Source organism: Hippoglossus hippoglossus, chromosome 6 (genome assembly GCF_009819705.1).
Source record: "Hippoglossus hippoglossus isolate fHipHip1 chromosome 6, fHipHip1.pri, whole genome shotgun sequence".
Classification (NCBI taxonomy): domain Eukaryota; kingdom Metazoa; phylum Chordata; class Actinopteri; order Pleuronectiformes; family Pleuronectidae; genus Hippoglossus; species Hippoglossus hippoglossus.
The window spans coordinates 7,995,828-8,011,472 of NC_047156.1; the positions used below are offsets into that span (position 1 = coordinate 7,995,828).

Consider the following 15,645-nt stretch of genomic DNA (forward strand, 5'->3'; position numbering starts at 1 on the left):
TGATTGAGAGGAAGAGGGGAAGAAAGGGGGGAGGAAAGGATGAAAAGATAGAAGGTGTGTAAGAAGAGCAACAAAGGAAAAGGTGGTGAGAGGAGAATGGGTAATAGAGAAGGGTGTGTGTGTGTGTGTGTGAGAGAGAGAGAGAGAGATGGTAAACAGAGTAAGGTTATTTAGGGGTCATTCTTGTCTCAAGTGTGTTGAGGCTTCAGAAATGTGTCTTTCGCTGATGCACAACTAAACTTTCAGTCCTCCTCCTCCTTTCCATTTTGCAACCCCTCTCTCTTTCCTCTTCTTGTTGCCCCCCCACCCCCCACCCCTAAAAAAAGCTTTTCCTTCTGTATCTGGCTCACATAGTTTGGTGCCACGGGACTCGTGACCTAGGCCTCAAACTCTCAAGTTTATCTAGTGTGAATCGTTCTTTATTTTTTATTTTTATGGATGCAGGCCGGATGCAGACACCCAAGACTCCTCTCTCATTGTGTCCCAGCGCAGTGGCTCAGCTGTCAGGAGCGCAGAAGATGGATGAATTCGCACAGAAAGGTCTCCTCTTGCGCTCCCACCTCATTTAGATGCTCTGTTCGGCTCCGACTCTTGGTAGCGGCGTGACAGCGCGTTAGCTCGGCGCCGAGGCCCTCGTCGCCTCGGTTTCTCTGTTTACAAATGTATGCTAATGAGCGACGGGGGCGTAAGAAACCGTGCGACCCCTGCGTGCTCACTCTAATTCCTTCCCCAGTGACACATCAACTGTGACAGTTGTGGTTGTGCAGCGGCTCAGAGTAGCCTCCTTATCTCCTCGACTGTGATTGGAGCATCTGCCTCTGGGTGTCACTGGCAACTGAAGGAATGTTGAGTTGTGTGCGTGTGTTCTTACAGTTTGTATCTATACACTTGCTTACAGGGGCATAATTAACTTTTAGCCCTTATGTGAGATTGTGCACTGTTACTGTACAATGTCACATCAAGGCTTTGCTGTGTGTGTGTGTGTGTGTGTGTGCGTGTGTGTGTGTGCGTGTGTGTGTGTGTGTCCGCGCAGGTGACAGCCGTGTGGATACGTTTTATTTAATCCAACCAATCCGTTCATCGGTCCATCCCATTGCTGTAAACGTGATATCTCAAGAACGCCTTCAGGGAATTTCGGCAAATGTGGCACAAGCGCTCCAGGATGAACGGATTCTGGTGGTTTTTGGCCATAACTCAATAATTAATATGCTAATTATGCCAAACGTTCTCACTAAATGTCAAATCGGGTAAAGTGATGACATTTTAGATCTAAAAGGTGAAAGGTCAACATCACATTTCCACCTTAATGTTCTGCAAACACACTTTATGTCTTTTTTTAAAAGACACAGAACTCGACTGGTTGGTGGAGGCCCCCGTCAGGAGAACATGATATAAATGTTTCCCTTTCTATGCCCGTGTCTCCATGGTAACCCTGTGTAGGGCGGCAGCAGACCTTACAGGCCTCCAGACGGGCAGCTGAGTGCACAGAGGCGCTAAGCAGCAGGAGGAGGAGGAGCCGTCTCTGACCTTCTCAGGGGCAGAGGCGGTGCAGGCCCAGTGGGCTGGCAGGTCACGGAGGGAACAGACTGTTTTGCTCCACAGCCTACGAACAAATACCAACTAGACCGGTGATTGACAGACTGATAAAAGCTTTTGTCCAGAATGACCTGAGTCTCCAGCTAACTAGCCTCTGAACATATTTATTCCAAGCTCAGTCGAGAGTAGAGGGCAAAAGTGTATCAGAGGAGTAGAATCCCTTCACTGCCTGCATGGTGATTTCTTTGGACATTTCATGCACATTGCTTGGCACGTTTTAGACCAACGAGGTAACGTGAGCTGCCAAAAATGATGAGTGTAAAAACCTCAAGAGCAGATAATGTATTTCTTCAAGCTTTAAGTAAGAGATACAAACCTAGCTAGAGCCCAGATGGTCTTGAGATAAGCATAATAGGCACTTCCTGACTTTCACCTTCTTTTTGATCGTGGATGTAAATTTTCAGACTATACTTAATGGCAACTTTCACATGTCCACACAATACTGTTAAACGGCTTGAATGTAGCAAACCAATTACACTCATCTTTCGTAAAGTTTTCATACCGAAACGATCTCTGTCCCCACGAGCATTTTGGCTCAGTTTTAATCCGTCTCCAAACGAACACCCCTGAAAAAGCATATCACATGACGACTCACGTGTACGCCCAGTCAGGAAGTCAGGAAGTCAGGAAGGCATGCTCGTCCCGCCGGACACGGGCATTGTCGCAGATTGCTTGAATAACAGCTTGTCTTCTACACATGTACACGGGTGTAAACTGCAGCTGTTCTCAAAGGGGTCAAACAGGGTCAGCAACATTTGTAATTGATTTTCCATGATGTGTTCTACGCTGGTAGCCGAGGCTTATGCCTGTCATCTTCCCCGAAAAGGGGGTCATGTAATCGTAGCCGGACGTTTTCAGACTAAAACAGGATCTGCAGCGTTTCCAGACTTCTCCGTTTTAGCTCCTCTAAAACTCCAGATGGCTAAAAATAAATCCTTTTCTGATGTGTTTTTAAACCAAAAGTAGGAGCATAGATGTAGCATTCATTAGATTTGCTTCAAAACAGTGCATCAGTGTGTATTTTGCATGTCGGTGTGTACTTGTGTGTGTTTGTAGCCTGACTCTGCAATAAGGTCATTCCATTTTTCTTTCAGGCCGTCTATTAATCTTTAAGTGCGCTGGGCCTTGGGGCTCTGATTTTTATGTTAGTCTCCGTCCGAGGCATTTTGTTTTGTTGTTATTTGAATTTTCCTAAGTGGTGGCTTTAGTGAGCTATTAATGGAGTGCAAAACATTACATGAGCTTTAGAAGAGCGGGTAGAAAACAGAGAGAGAGAGAGAGAGAGAAAGAGTGGGACCTCTTTGCCCCTGACCCATATTACACCACATTAAGCACCTCCACAATCCCTCTCTGTCTCTTTCTGCCCTACACACCCACAGGCCTACAAGCACACTTCCTCTCGCTCTGTTTTCTACGTTGCCCTCCGTCGAGCTCCCTCTATCTTCCCTCGCTCCCTCTATCTTCCCCTCGCTCCCTCTATCTTCCCCTCGCTCCACTCTGTCGCAGTCCCTTCGTCTCTATTTATCTCATCTCCAAAAAGGCTTGTTATGCCTCTTGTCTTAATGCACTCGCTTCCCTCAGAAGTCGGTGTTGTTAGAGCTGAACTAAAGGCCTGGGAGTGCTGCACTCAGAGCCGGGGCTATTCATCAGTGTCACAGCAGCCCTCCACTCTGCTTCATTACTGCCTGGCTAATGGTACAGATCAGTGCAGTTTATTTGCTATAATTAGCCATCTCCATTCGTCCAGCGCGGCCCCGGTGAAGTCTGCTACTCTTTACGCTGCCCCCCTCCCCCCATGCTGCTGTGCCACCCTGCGTGTGTGTATGCATGGATGCTCGGCCGTTGGGCCTGAAGGAGCCATTAAAAAACTATACCAGCACATCAGTCTGACAGTTTCTCCATTGCCTTGTGACAACCATGTCTTTAACGTCAAGCCTGACTGCAGAGCAAAAAGCCATGAGGCTTGTAAAACTTTATAAGCTCTCCGCTTGTAAAAAGTAGTGGAGTATATTGAAAATGCATCGCGGTGAGAGAGGGGGGGTGGGAGGATGGAGCGGGGAAATGAGTGAATGACTAAGTCGATCAGCGAATGGCTGACTGACTAATGAGCGACTGAATGAGTGAACATGTGTGCAGGCAGGGGAACGGTAGCCTCTCCCGGTGGTTAAAACCTCCTCTCCTCTCCCATCCTCCCATCCCACCCGGCCTCCTCTTGCAGTCTCCTCCAGAGCTCCTGTGTCCTCCTCGACTTCCAACTTAATCTCCTCCCCCGTATACCCTCATGCATTCTCCACTCTTTCAACCTGTCCCCCCCCCCTCTCACTTTATCTCTCTCAGTCCGTCTCCCACTCTTGTGTTTTTTTAAAAGCTGCAGCCTCTTGTGTCGTCGTCCTATGCAATTTTAATCTCCTTCCCTGGCAGGGTGGGGGGTGGGAGAGGAGGCGAGGGGTGTAGTTAGCATTCCCCAAACATGCCGGTGCATGCTCGCTGTACGTCACAGACACAGAGTTGTAGTTTACTCACTGAGCAGAGGAGATCAACCCAGTCAATAATTAAACGGGAGCATGTTGCTGTGCACTCATCCACTCCTCCTGTAACTCTTTGGCGTGTTCTTCCTTCCTCCCTCCTTCGATCCTGAGTCAACGTCCACTTCAAATCCATCCTTTCTGCTCATCCTTTTAATGTCTTGTGTGTTTCCCCCACTCATTTGGTTAAAAATACACCCAGTGATGCAAATAGCCCGCTCCTCCAAACAGCCTGACGCTATGGAGACGAGGTCGAGAGGTTAATTTGCTGTTAAACCACACATAAGAAACGGGCGTGACGCATAAGCTGAGCCACTTGATTGACGTATGTTTTTCCAGCATCTCAGAAACAGCTGGCCTGCGGGGATTTTCAGCGCCATAAAAAAGAGAGAGAGGGAGAAAGAAAAAAAAAAAAAAGTGCAATCAGCTGCAGTATCGCAGGCAACGGCGCCCTGACGGTGAGAAAGGTCAGGGGCGGGCGGCTGAACTGGAGCTAACAGCGAGGCCACAAGTACGAGAGCTCGATGCAACAGGGGTTTTGCTGAAGGGCACGGGCCTGAATGCGGCTCATCACACCTGGGAGCTGTGACAGCAGAACACAACACTGCGCCCCGCTCGTACCAGCTCAGACAAATGCAGTGAAGCTGCAGTGGTCACAGATGGTGGAGATGCGTCATCGAGCCAAACAAACGTTGATTTTATTCGTGGTTGTTCTCACAGCATTGTGGGAATTTGAGGTAAACGACGTGACGTTGTCCATCAGTCCTGCCTGGTGTCGGAGGAATCCGATGTGTGGGAGGGTTTTCTTGCACAAGTGAGGCCCCTTGATACAAGATGGTTGAGCTTCATATGAATGCCCGAGTCTACGAAGGCATCGTGGACCGTTAGCCCTCGCTCACGTGGCTTCCTCTGTCAGAACTAACATCTTTATAATTTAAAACTATTTAAAGGAAACATAACAGGGGCCCTGCTGTGCTCCGGTAACCCACACAGACTCCAGGCCTCAGTGCATTAGAGGCTATTTTTGGGGAGATGTGAGGTTCGTGGTAAGAAAAAATCTGCTGTAAGTACAACATGTTATTTGGTGACCATGGACCCATCTGGCAAACTGCGAGGAGTTTCCAGCATCTTTATGATATATTTGAGTCTAATTTAGTTGTGTATTTATCGCAGCTTCAAAAAGAATTTACACACCTTCACATCCTTTCACCCGTTGTTTAATAGATTTAATCTTAAATTGATAAAAATCCTATTATGGCTGTAAATCCACACTCATAACCCCACAATGCCAAAGTTAAATTATATTTTTGTAATGTTAAATGATCAGTCAAACAATATAAAAGTAATTATAAAACATTGTATATCGACATTAATGGAAAAATGTAACATTTCAGAAGTGTTTCCGGGTTTTAAAATGTGAAAAATTAGCTGATTATCTCCGTTTCTTGTAATTTTCAATTGAATGTCTCTGAGTTTACGCTTTAGAAGATCGGTTGATTCATGGCAAATGTAATTGATGGTGAGAATAATTGGTATTTAACTGACACTCCTACTGTGTATTTTGTTTTGTATTTGTAAAGCAGATGTTTAATGCATCTGTTCCTGATTTGTTCAGAGTATTCACTTGACTGTCGAGCTTGGACGCGGCTCAAAGGCCACGTGTAGAACCACTCTGACCGTTGTTCTGCAGCCACAGGGAGCGGCTGTATTTGAGTGTGTGCCTTCATTTCCCACTGTTTACCTCACGGGGCTATTACACATTACACATCAGCTCCCAAACCGACATTTCTAGTTAATATGTGATGACTGTGCTTTGTCATAGGTGTTAACTTGTCCTACTTGGCCTCCTCAGTTCTCTCTACTCTAATGTTCAGTTGTCTCTTCTCCTCCTCTTCTCTCTGCCCTCTGTTGCATTTCTCGTAGCTGCCGCCGTTCACCGCGTCTTTGATTCCTGTGATTAGCATTCTGCTGTATCACCATTCTGTCTATCACTTAACTTACAGAGGAGCGGCGCCTCGCAGCGAAACCCAGCAGTTGTTGTCAGTCTTGTTCGGAGATGAAACAAGACACAGACACGCAACATGCACTCGCGTATATATTGAATGCATATACGCACAAACTTGCTGTAAATACACACACACATATACACACGCGCATGCATATACGGCGGAGATGAGAGCTCTGACAGCTGCGGTTCGCTGAAAGCTTTCGAGTTTAGAATATCATTAGTTTTAAAAAGGGCAACCAGGCAAGGTGAACGTATTACTCTCTATTCTCAAAAGTCGAGGAAGCTTGAAGAAAGTTTTTCCCCAATCTCAGTTTTTTTATCTACCACCCACATCAACCTCGGATAAGATGACGATATGTTTATTATGGCTTTTGATATACTCCAGCTCCAGTCTTAATCTACAAAAACGCTCCAAAAAGCCACTCGCTATCTGCGTCCTCTGGAGATTACAGGAGTTGCTCGCCACTGTCTTATCGCACAGTGCGTTTACTATGCACAGTAAACACAGTGCTGCTGTTTCAGGACGGGGGATATTCAGAGTTTAGGCAGAACATTAGAGAGGAGGCTCCTGAATGATTAGTATTCCTCCCGCCGCTCTGCTGGTGGCGGGGCTCGTAGTCAATTGGCTTCCATTAACCTGCCAGTCTGCTCTTCATTGCTTCATTAGCGGCGGCATGGAGGCTGGAGGAAGTGCCATCACAGTCCCGAGGACTGACTCCCGTCACGCTGCAGCTCACCTCGTGGCCGCTGTGTCGTTTTCCCGTAGCTGCTTTTCAGACACGCTCTGAAGTCCGGACCTTCTATTGAGTTTTGTTTTTTTACAAGGGGCTGTATGAGAGAGGGAAAATGTCAGAGTCCTGTTCTCCAGACATTTCCTGGAACCTCCCTATAGTAAAATTTGTGAGTGAGCCCATGTAAGAACATACCCAGTGATTGAGTGAACGTGTTGATGATGTTTCAGAGGAACACAAATATGTCAGGATGAAAAAAAGGTACCATACACATAGAAGACACCGATGTCAACATGGAAAGACAACGAGAGAAAATGCGTTTTCTGCGAGACAGAACACGTGAATTCATACGTCATGCCCTGCCTCTTGAATTCTCGACCCAGGCGCCACCCCTCGCCTGAATGTTCCAGGCATTTTCCTTCTGACCCAGAGAATCTCCTGCTGTGTTCTTCGTATGTGGATGAAAACCAGCGTTCATGTCTGAAAGGGTTTTCTGTGCTCGTGTGTGTGTGTGTGTGTGTGTGTGTATAAATGCTGTTCCTGTTCTTTCAGCTCTTTTTTTTTTTTTAGCTTTAATACTGGTGAACCATGAGTGAACAATAGCTATGCATGCTGGGTACTTCGGAGAATAAAAGTCCCAGCGTGGGATAAAACAACCAACCTCTTGATACCGTGGTAGCATTTCATTTGTCCATCAAACCCTCTGCTTCCATTATTTATGAGTCATCCCCAACACAGCGCCACAACTTTCTCTCTGACAAGCGACACGTACGCCACACTTGATGTATACATTTAGTCAGGACACACACATACTCACATTCACACAAACGTATATTTTAAGAGTGCTGGGGGATATGTTTGCACAGACACACACACACACACACACACACACACACACACACACACACACACACACACACACACACACACACACACACACACACACACACTCACTCACATTCACACCAACATATATTTTAAGAGTGCTGGAGGATGTTTGCACACACACAAACTACAAGGGCCATACATTTCTCATTATATTTCTCCTTTGGGATGGTTGCAGCATTTATTAGGAGAATATATTAGCAGTAAATGTCGTTTTCAAAAATGTTCAAACACTTATCCGCACAAATAGACTCTGTGAAATGAGCGCCAATGATTTAAATGCAACTCCTATGGTTTGAATAGCAGCAGAAAAAACGTTGCACACGCAGTCCTCTGCATGCATTGAGTGCAGAGAAGCCTTTTAGCACTAAATAACTTTTTATTTTCTCAGGAAAGAAGTTCAGCAGAAAAAAATGATTCTCCTCCGACTTCAAAAGACGACGCTTGAGGGACGTGAAAGGGAAGAGAAATGATTTGAAAGTGAATTCTTTGTGGAAGTTTTTTCTTCTGAAGGTTGATCTGCAGCATCTGGCTGATGTTTCCATAGGTGATTTTCTTTGTCTCGCTCTGATGCTGTTAATCTTTTTCTGCAGATATTATGGAAAGGAGGGGATTTGCCATCTCTACTGCATGCAAATCACTGCACACTGCCATCAGGCTGAGATTCATATAGATTCTCTGTGTTTTTGAAACCTTGAAGGACCTTTTTTTTATATGTTTTTCATAGGTTATTTCAGCCAGTTGAGTGTTGGTTGATTCGCCGGCTCCGTTTCCTGCTTGGAAACTGTCACTCGTCTCATTTCCAAGTGTACCTGATGAGGTTTTTGTGTTCTGCCATGTTCATTCATAGTTAAGGTGATCACTTCCACAAATGAGGGCAGGCAAAGAGGAGTCTCACCTCGCTCCCAGGTGCATCGCCTGCTCGTAACAGTCTCAAATAAATGGTTAAAGCGAGATGTGCTGCCAGTTGACTCATGCAGTGACTCACGCGGTGTGTACTCAGAGGGAAGGACGGAAATACACGGCACAATGAAGCTCAAGATAAATAAAATGCGAGGAGTGAATTTAGTCTTTATTTTCCATTTTTAGATAATTTATCATAGTCTATTTACACTGTCATTCATCGTCGGGATGTTCTTTGTTTATGGAATTAAAATACGAGCGCAAACTGAAGATTCAGAGATATTTTAACAAAGAAACGCTGCTGAAATCTTCAGTTCGAGCCTTCGACAAAGGCAGTTTTTGCAACAGCTCAAGATCAAAACTCAGAGGTTCTGCTATTTTGGGCTGAACAATGGAAGGAAAGTGAGGCTCGAAGTGAGACGGAGTTCAGCACAGCGACTCTCTGGTGTTCGCACTTTGATCTGCTGGTGCTTTCACAAGACCCCAGAGGCCGCGCTCAGACTGTCCGTGTCAAGTCGGACCGCGGGCCGACGGCTTTCGCAGCACGGCTCCTGCAGCTCAGCCGAAAGCTTCCTGGCCTTCCTTTGTCTGGAATTATGTTTTTAGTCCCCGTCTCTTTTCTGTTGAGCTGCAGTGACCTCTCCCCAGTGCACTTTGCCCTGAGTTAGAAAACCATGCAACACTAGAGCCGTCTCAGACATGAAGTTTGCCTTTCATGTGAGGAACACAGCAGCAGGAAAACATTCAGGCAAAGGGTGGCGTCCAGAGAACATGCAGGAGGCAGGACGTGACGTATTAATGCTGCTGCGGAAATCACGTGTTTGTGTTTATAGCACATTATGTTGGCATTGACCCTCATCAGCAAAAGCTCTTGAATCTTATTTTATTAAGATGACACCGTCTTTGGAGACTTCGAGGGGTTATGCTCCTCCTGAGAAACGTGACATTTTCCAGACATTTTAAAGGGCGCTGGCAGGAGAAGTTCCAAAAATGTGCAGAGCAACTGACTCGAACATTTGCGTTCTCACATACTGTCCCTCCAGATACGTTCAGGAGAATATCCGTGGTTCATTGCATGTCTGTGAACAGGTGATGTGATGGTGCACAATCAGAGAAAGAGGCAGTTTGAAGCGGAGTGCGTTGTGAACGTGATCTGTTTCATTTATTCTGCAAAAGGAGATGAATTTTCAGATCAAAGCAGATTTTCATTACAGTTGTGGGGAATCAGGGAAATTGCAAAAGTGAATAGAGGGAGACGGGCAGGATGATTTCCAAATGAGGAAAACAAATCATCTACGCAGATTATGTTTCCCGGAGACTTTCATGAGAGGCAGAGCGACTCGTGTACGAGAAGAGAAACTTCTCTCTTCCGCTACATTTTATTTTCATTTTGTGTGTTTTCGGTTTTGATTGATTTTCACAGTTTCCGCTGTCGCCTCTCTCTCTCTCTCTCTCTCTCTCTCTCTCTCTCTCTCTCTCTCTCTCGCTCTCTCTCTCGCTCTGTGTCTGCACATGAATGATAAGTGAACATGTACACCTATCTGCCTGTTCTCCTCTCAATGACACACACATGCACACACACACACATGCACACACACTCACACCACTTACCCCAGAGCCCCCCCATCTAATTCAGCCCACTCAGACTCATTGTTAAGGGGACATATTGGAAAACCATTAGTACTCATTATGCTTTATAGCCACCCGTTCTGCCCATTCTGTCTTTTAATCACAATCCATCCCCTCGTGCGTGTGTGTGGGTGTGTGCACGCCGCCTCGAGTGTGCGGCTGTATGCACGTGCGCGCACTCCAGCCACCTCTGCTCACCAGACAGTAATGAACCACTTTCGGCGTAATGCATTCGGGACACCACAGCGTCCCCACCCGCCCTACCCCCTCCCCTCCCCCACCTTTTTTTATAGGGCAGCCAATGGCACAGACGCCACTTTTTTACGGCGGCCTCATCTCAGCTGCGGCAATGTTGTGCATTCATGAACCATGTCAGCCAAATGGGATCGAATGCAGTGTAATAGAAATTTAGAAAATTGGATTGAATAGGGTATGGATTCGCTCTTTTTATATATGAACTGCCCGCAGAGGCAGAAACCCCCTCGCAGGGAGCTTTATGAGAACTGTTCAGTCCTTGTAACTCCAAATAACCTCGGTCTCATAAAGTGTTGAATATCCTGTTACTGCTCTGTACTGAATTGTGCTCATGTCTGACCATTCATGACTGTGTGTGTCTGTGTGGGTGTATGTGTGTGTGTGTGTGTGTGCGTGTGTTTTGCTAGCAGCAAGTAGAAATGGCAGTTTTGACCATATGCTCTGTGACGGACAAGCACAAACACACACAGGAGCACAGATGCACACACTCGTAATGAGTGGATTTAAATTCCGGTTGTTCTCTCCCGGCCTCGGCAACTGTCATCATTGCGCAGCAAAAGTCCCATAATCCATCTGTGGCATGACAGCATCCCAACAGCAACACTTCACTGCAAGAAAAGCTATTCTTTATGTCTCTCTATATTTCTCAATCTCCAACCCTCCGCTTTTCTTTTTCTATTTTCACTCCCCTCGCTTCACATTTCCCACCTGCAGGTTTTTCTTCTTCTGTCTCGTCTCCTTTCACTTTTCTAGTTTTTCATTTTTCTCTCGCACCCAATCTCCCTTTCTGTGGAAACTTTTTCCTCGGTTTGATTAAAGTAGAGAAATTCAGTTGGAGGGAGAGTGAGTGATCGCTGGAAATCATTTTAGACCCTGAAGATGAAGATATATTCATTATTGTATTTATTGCTGTTGATGAAATTGACAGAGATCAGAGTGACAGTAAACCTATTAATGATGATGATTGAAATGATGATGATGACGGTGACGGTGACAATGGTGAAGATGATGGTGCGTGCTGGCTTTCTTATCAGTGTCTATGTTTTTGTCTTGGCCCAGATGGAGAGAGACAGACGGAGGGGACGGACGCCAGCCGCAAGAGGGACACTCGCTCCTCAGCTGGCCACCACAAGAGTGAGGACACCAGCGACAGCAGGGAGGACGAGGCGGCAGTGAGTCTTTCTTTCTTTCTTGCTCGCTTGTTTCCTTCCTTCCTCCATTCTCACCACTCTGGGCTGTATATATTAATGTAATGTTCCTGCCTAAACACACTTACCGTCGCCCACCCTCATCCCTCTAACTAAACAACAGTGTGTGTGTGTGTGTGTGTGTGTGTGTGTGTGTGTGTGTGTGTGTGTGTGTGTGTGTGTGTGTGTGTGTGTGTGTGTGTGTGTGTGTGTGTGTGTGTGTGTGTGTGTGTGTGTGGCGGAGCTCATCAGGAATGCAACAATTGCAGCCTGCATCATGATAATCATCTTTGTGCTCGGTTCTTTGCTCACCCACTGATTAGCAGCCGCACACGACGGCCCCCTCCCTCCGTAATGACAAAGAGATTAGGGATGAAACAGGGAAAAAAAATCTGGATGCAGGTAAAGGTGTTTGCTTAAAGATTAAATATTAAAGACATCTGTTGACAGGTTTAATCGTTTATAAACTTTTCAGTAGCCTCAGTCCACCACCTACTGCAGGGACATTTTTAATAAAGGAGGCACACAATACTTCTTTAGTGTCACCTTTCCTCTAGTGTGTTTATACAAAGTTAAAACACAAAGTTATGCAAAGTTAAAAAGCCAAATGGCTGCAGCAAAGAGCTCCTCTCCTCCACAGAAAACACTCGTCAGTAGTCTGGCCGATACTTCTGCATCATTATGACATCACAGTGCACCAGTTGCATAATGCACGCGCCCTAACAAAGCCATTTGGACAGTCTGAGGAAAGTGATGTGTTTTCTGAAACCTTTTCAAGTAATAACACAAAATCAAAATTAGGAACTTGAATATGAGCTGAATATGTCTCCATTAATGTTTCCAGCAGTGCGAGGCCATAACTTCAAATATGCGGTGAGCACCTCATGCATTTTCACTTCCTCCTCGAGTGATCGCTGCATTTCTGTGATAGTTTTCATGCTGAGATTAAAATGAGACCGATATCCAGCAGCAGCGCACGAGACAGAGCTTGGACCGCTGCCAGAGATCATTAGTATTGGTACATGCAGCAGTAAACCAGTGAGACAATCTCACGCTTTAATTCTTATTTCCCCCGACAGCGTCTGGATTTTATGGTTAAATACAGTTAATTCTGGACCCGCAGATAATTTCTGAATCTGCAGGACGCGCGAAACACTTTAGCTCCAACTGTGTGTTGAAATGACAAGCTCCTCTTTGGTTCCTGCAAGCAGTCTGAATGGGGGATTGTTATTGAGTCCAAAAATACTGATAAACTGCCGTCATTACCTCGACGACCGAATCTGTGCCACGGTCTTTGTTCAAATGTTTGCAGCTCTGATCTGAATGTCTGCTGAGGTGAATCACAAAGAGAAATCTCTTGCTAATTCATGCCTGGAAGGGATAATTGGGTTAAAGGTCTGTTATTCAGAAAATGTGGAATTAATTCACCATTGCTTATCCTTGGTTGTTTGCTTTCTACAGGAAGACAGATTTTAATTTGAGGTAAAAAAAAAAAGCATTTTTTTATCTCATTAGCAGTCGTAAACACTGTGGTCTGATCTCTCTTTAACAATATCTGGATGTTTCCTGTCTGCTTTTTTTAAAGTTAAAAAGACTCTTTTAAAACCCTGAAGATTTACCAGTCATTGTTTGGCCTTGAGGCACGCAATTTATTACCAGCCCCCCCCCCCCCCCCCCCCCCCCCCCCCCCCCCCCCCCACTTGCCACTCATGCTGACAGGCTGTCTACCTTGAAGTCGTATTCAGCCCGAGGATTCGTTATCTGTAAAACTACCTGAAGTGCTGCAGAATCGGGCTGCGGGCGCTCGCCGTCTGCGGTAATTAAATGTTCATCGCATGTTCGGCTTGGTGGAATGTGTGATATTTTAAGAGGCCCACGCCGCTGAGGAGCAAACAGATACACACACACAGATACAGATTAATGAGATGGATCGGATCTGGTTATTAGTATTTTGATAATAAAAGCTTTTACCTCTCCGCCTGCTGGAGAGGATCATTACACAGGGCTATAAAGGAAGTCCCTGAGAAGCTGTTGTGTGTGTGGAGTGAATTAAGATGAGTTAGAATAAACTGTAGTGTTACTGATTCTTGTCTAAGAGCAGTGTTGTTTGGCTTTAATCAGGAAACAGCACCCAATAGGGCCCTGAATTTGAATATTCACGTTCATTTCTGGCCGTCGCATTGGACACATACTCAGTGAGCTTTTATTACAGGTCAGGAGCTTCAGTTAATGGTCACACCAAACATCAGAGTGTGGAGACATCTCACTGAGTTTGACCGTGCTGTGACTGTTGTTGCCCACAGACTGGTTGAAACGGATCTATGGGACTTTCACTTTTTTTTGCACCACTCAAGGCCAGACCGGTTGGAGCTCCAGTAACTCTGATAACCAATTTGTGAGGAGATAAAGCATCTAAGTGTGCGCAACACGTCGAAACCTTGAGGCGAATGGGCTCTAACAGTGGGAGATCGTGTTCTCCTCTGTCAGCCAAGATCAGACATCTGAGACTACACAAGTGTTTTAACTGCATCAATAAGATTTCAAATCCATTCTAACACACCTGAAAAAAGTGACCATTCCCATACAACCGGGCATGTGCGTGCTGGTGTGAAGAGGAAGCAGATTGTCTTCTCTGCAGTTGGTTGCTCAGTTACAGAAAATAGTACAAACGAGAAACAGCAATGGTGCAGAGTAGGAGCAGGGATTTCTTTTCTCGGACCGACGATGAGGGGGAAGTGTTACTATGGCAGCAAGTGTTTGCATTTACCATTCTAAGTTAAGTCACGATTGACCAGAACCAATCAGGATACGAATACCATATTTAAATATCAGTTTTTGCCTGTACATACTACTACTACTACACAGACTGAGAGTACTGTGGACAGCTGGCATAAACACAGCAGCAGCGATGGGTGTTAAAGCTAAAATTTGTCGTGTGGATGCAGCCTGAGGACACGGACTCACTAATACTGGACAGTTGGTGACCGGGTCTGTTTTTCTGCTGAGCCACGCAGATGGCAGAGTCAGAATTTGGCATTAGCAGCATGAATCCATGGGTCCAACCTGCCTCTTGTAAACAGTCCAGGCTCCTGCTGCTGCTGCTGCTGCTGCTGCTGCTGCTGGTGTAATGGCGAAGGGAACGTTTTCTTGGCTCACTTTCGGCCCCTTAATACCAATCAATCGAGATTTAAATGCCACAGTCTATCCGAGTATTGTTGCTGAACATGTGCAGCCCTGTATGGCCACAATTTACTACCTTCTAATGGCTACTTCCAGCATGATAATGCACCATGTCGCAAAAGTAAAAGTCATCTCAAATTGGTTTCATGAACCTGTCGATGAGTTCAGCACTTTTACAATTACTTTTTCTAGTTGTCAGATCTGGATCCTGTAGAACTTTGCGATACGGTCGTGTGAATCTGGGATGCATGTCAATCTGGGATGCATGTTACTTGTACTCTGTGGCTTTGCACCGCCAGGATATCAACCCTGACCAACATATGATTGAAACTTAACTTAAATAGGTTCAATCTTTCTGTGGCTTAGGGGGTAGATCAGCAGTTCGATCCCAATGTTGCACATCCTGCATGTCGAAGTGTCCTTGGGCAAGATACTGAACGCCCAAAATTCTCCCCTCTCATAGAGAAAGTGCTGCACATAGATGCACTGTATGAATATGTGCGTGAATGGGTGAATGGCAAAAACTGTACTGGAAAGAGCTTTGACTGGTCATCAAGACTAGAAAGGCTCTTTATAAATACATATTATTTACAAACCATTTACAAGACTTATTCTCAGACTGGGTAGAAACCGCATAATTTGATTTTAGCAAACAGAAATTAAGTGTTTATTTGCACATAGAACAGGGAAATGAGATCTGATCATATTTGGTCACAGGAGTGACCAAATATATACGTACGTATCAC

At 45.5% G+C, this 15,645-nt stretch overlaps 1 protein-coding gene across 1 annotated transcript in view; it reads left to right on the forward strand.

The window, feature by feature from the left end:
- Nucleotides 1-15,645, forward strand: part of b4galnt4a (beta-1,4-N-acetyl-galactosaminyl transferase 4a) — a 139,277-nt gene that overhangs the window by 37,759 nt on the left and 85,873 nt on the right. Inside the window, 1 exon segment of the mRNA XM_034587805.1 lies at nucleotides 11,592-11,704. Coding sequence (XP_034443696.1) covers nucleotides 11,592-11,704 — 113 coding nt within the window.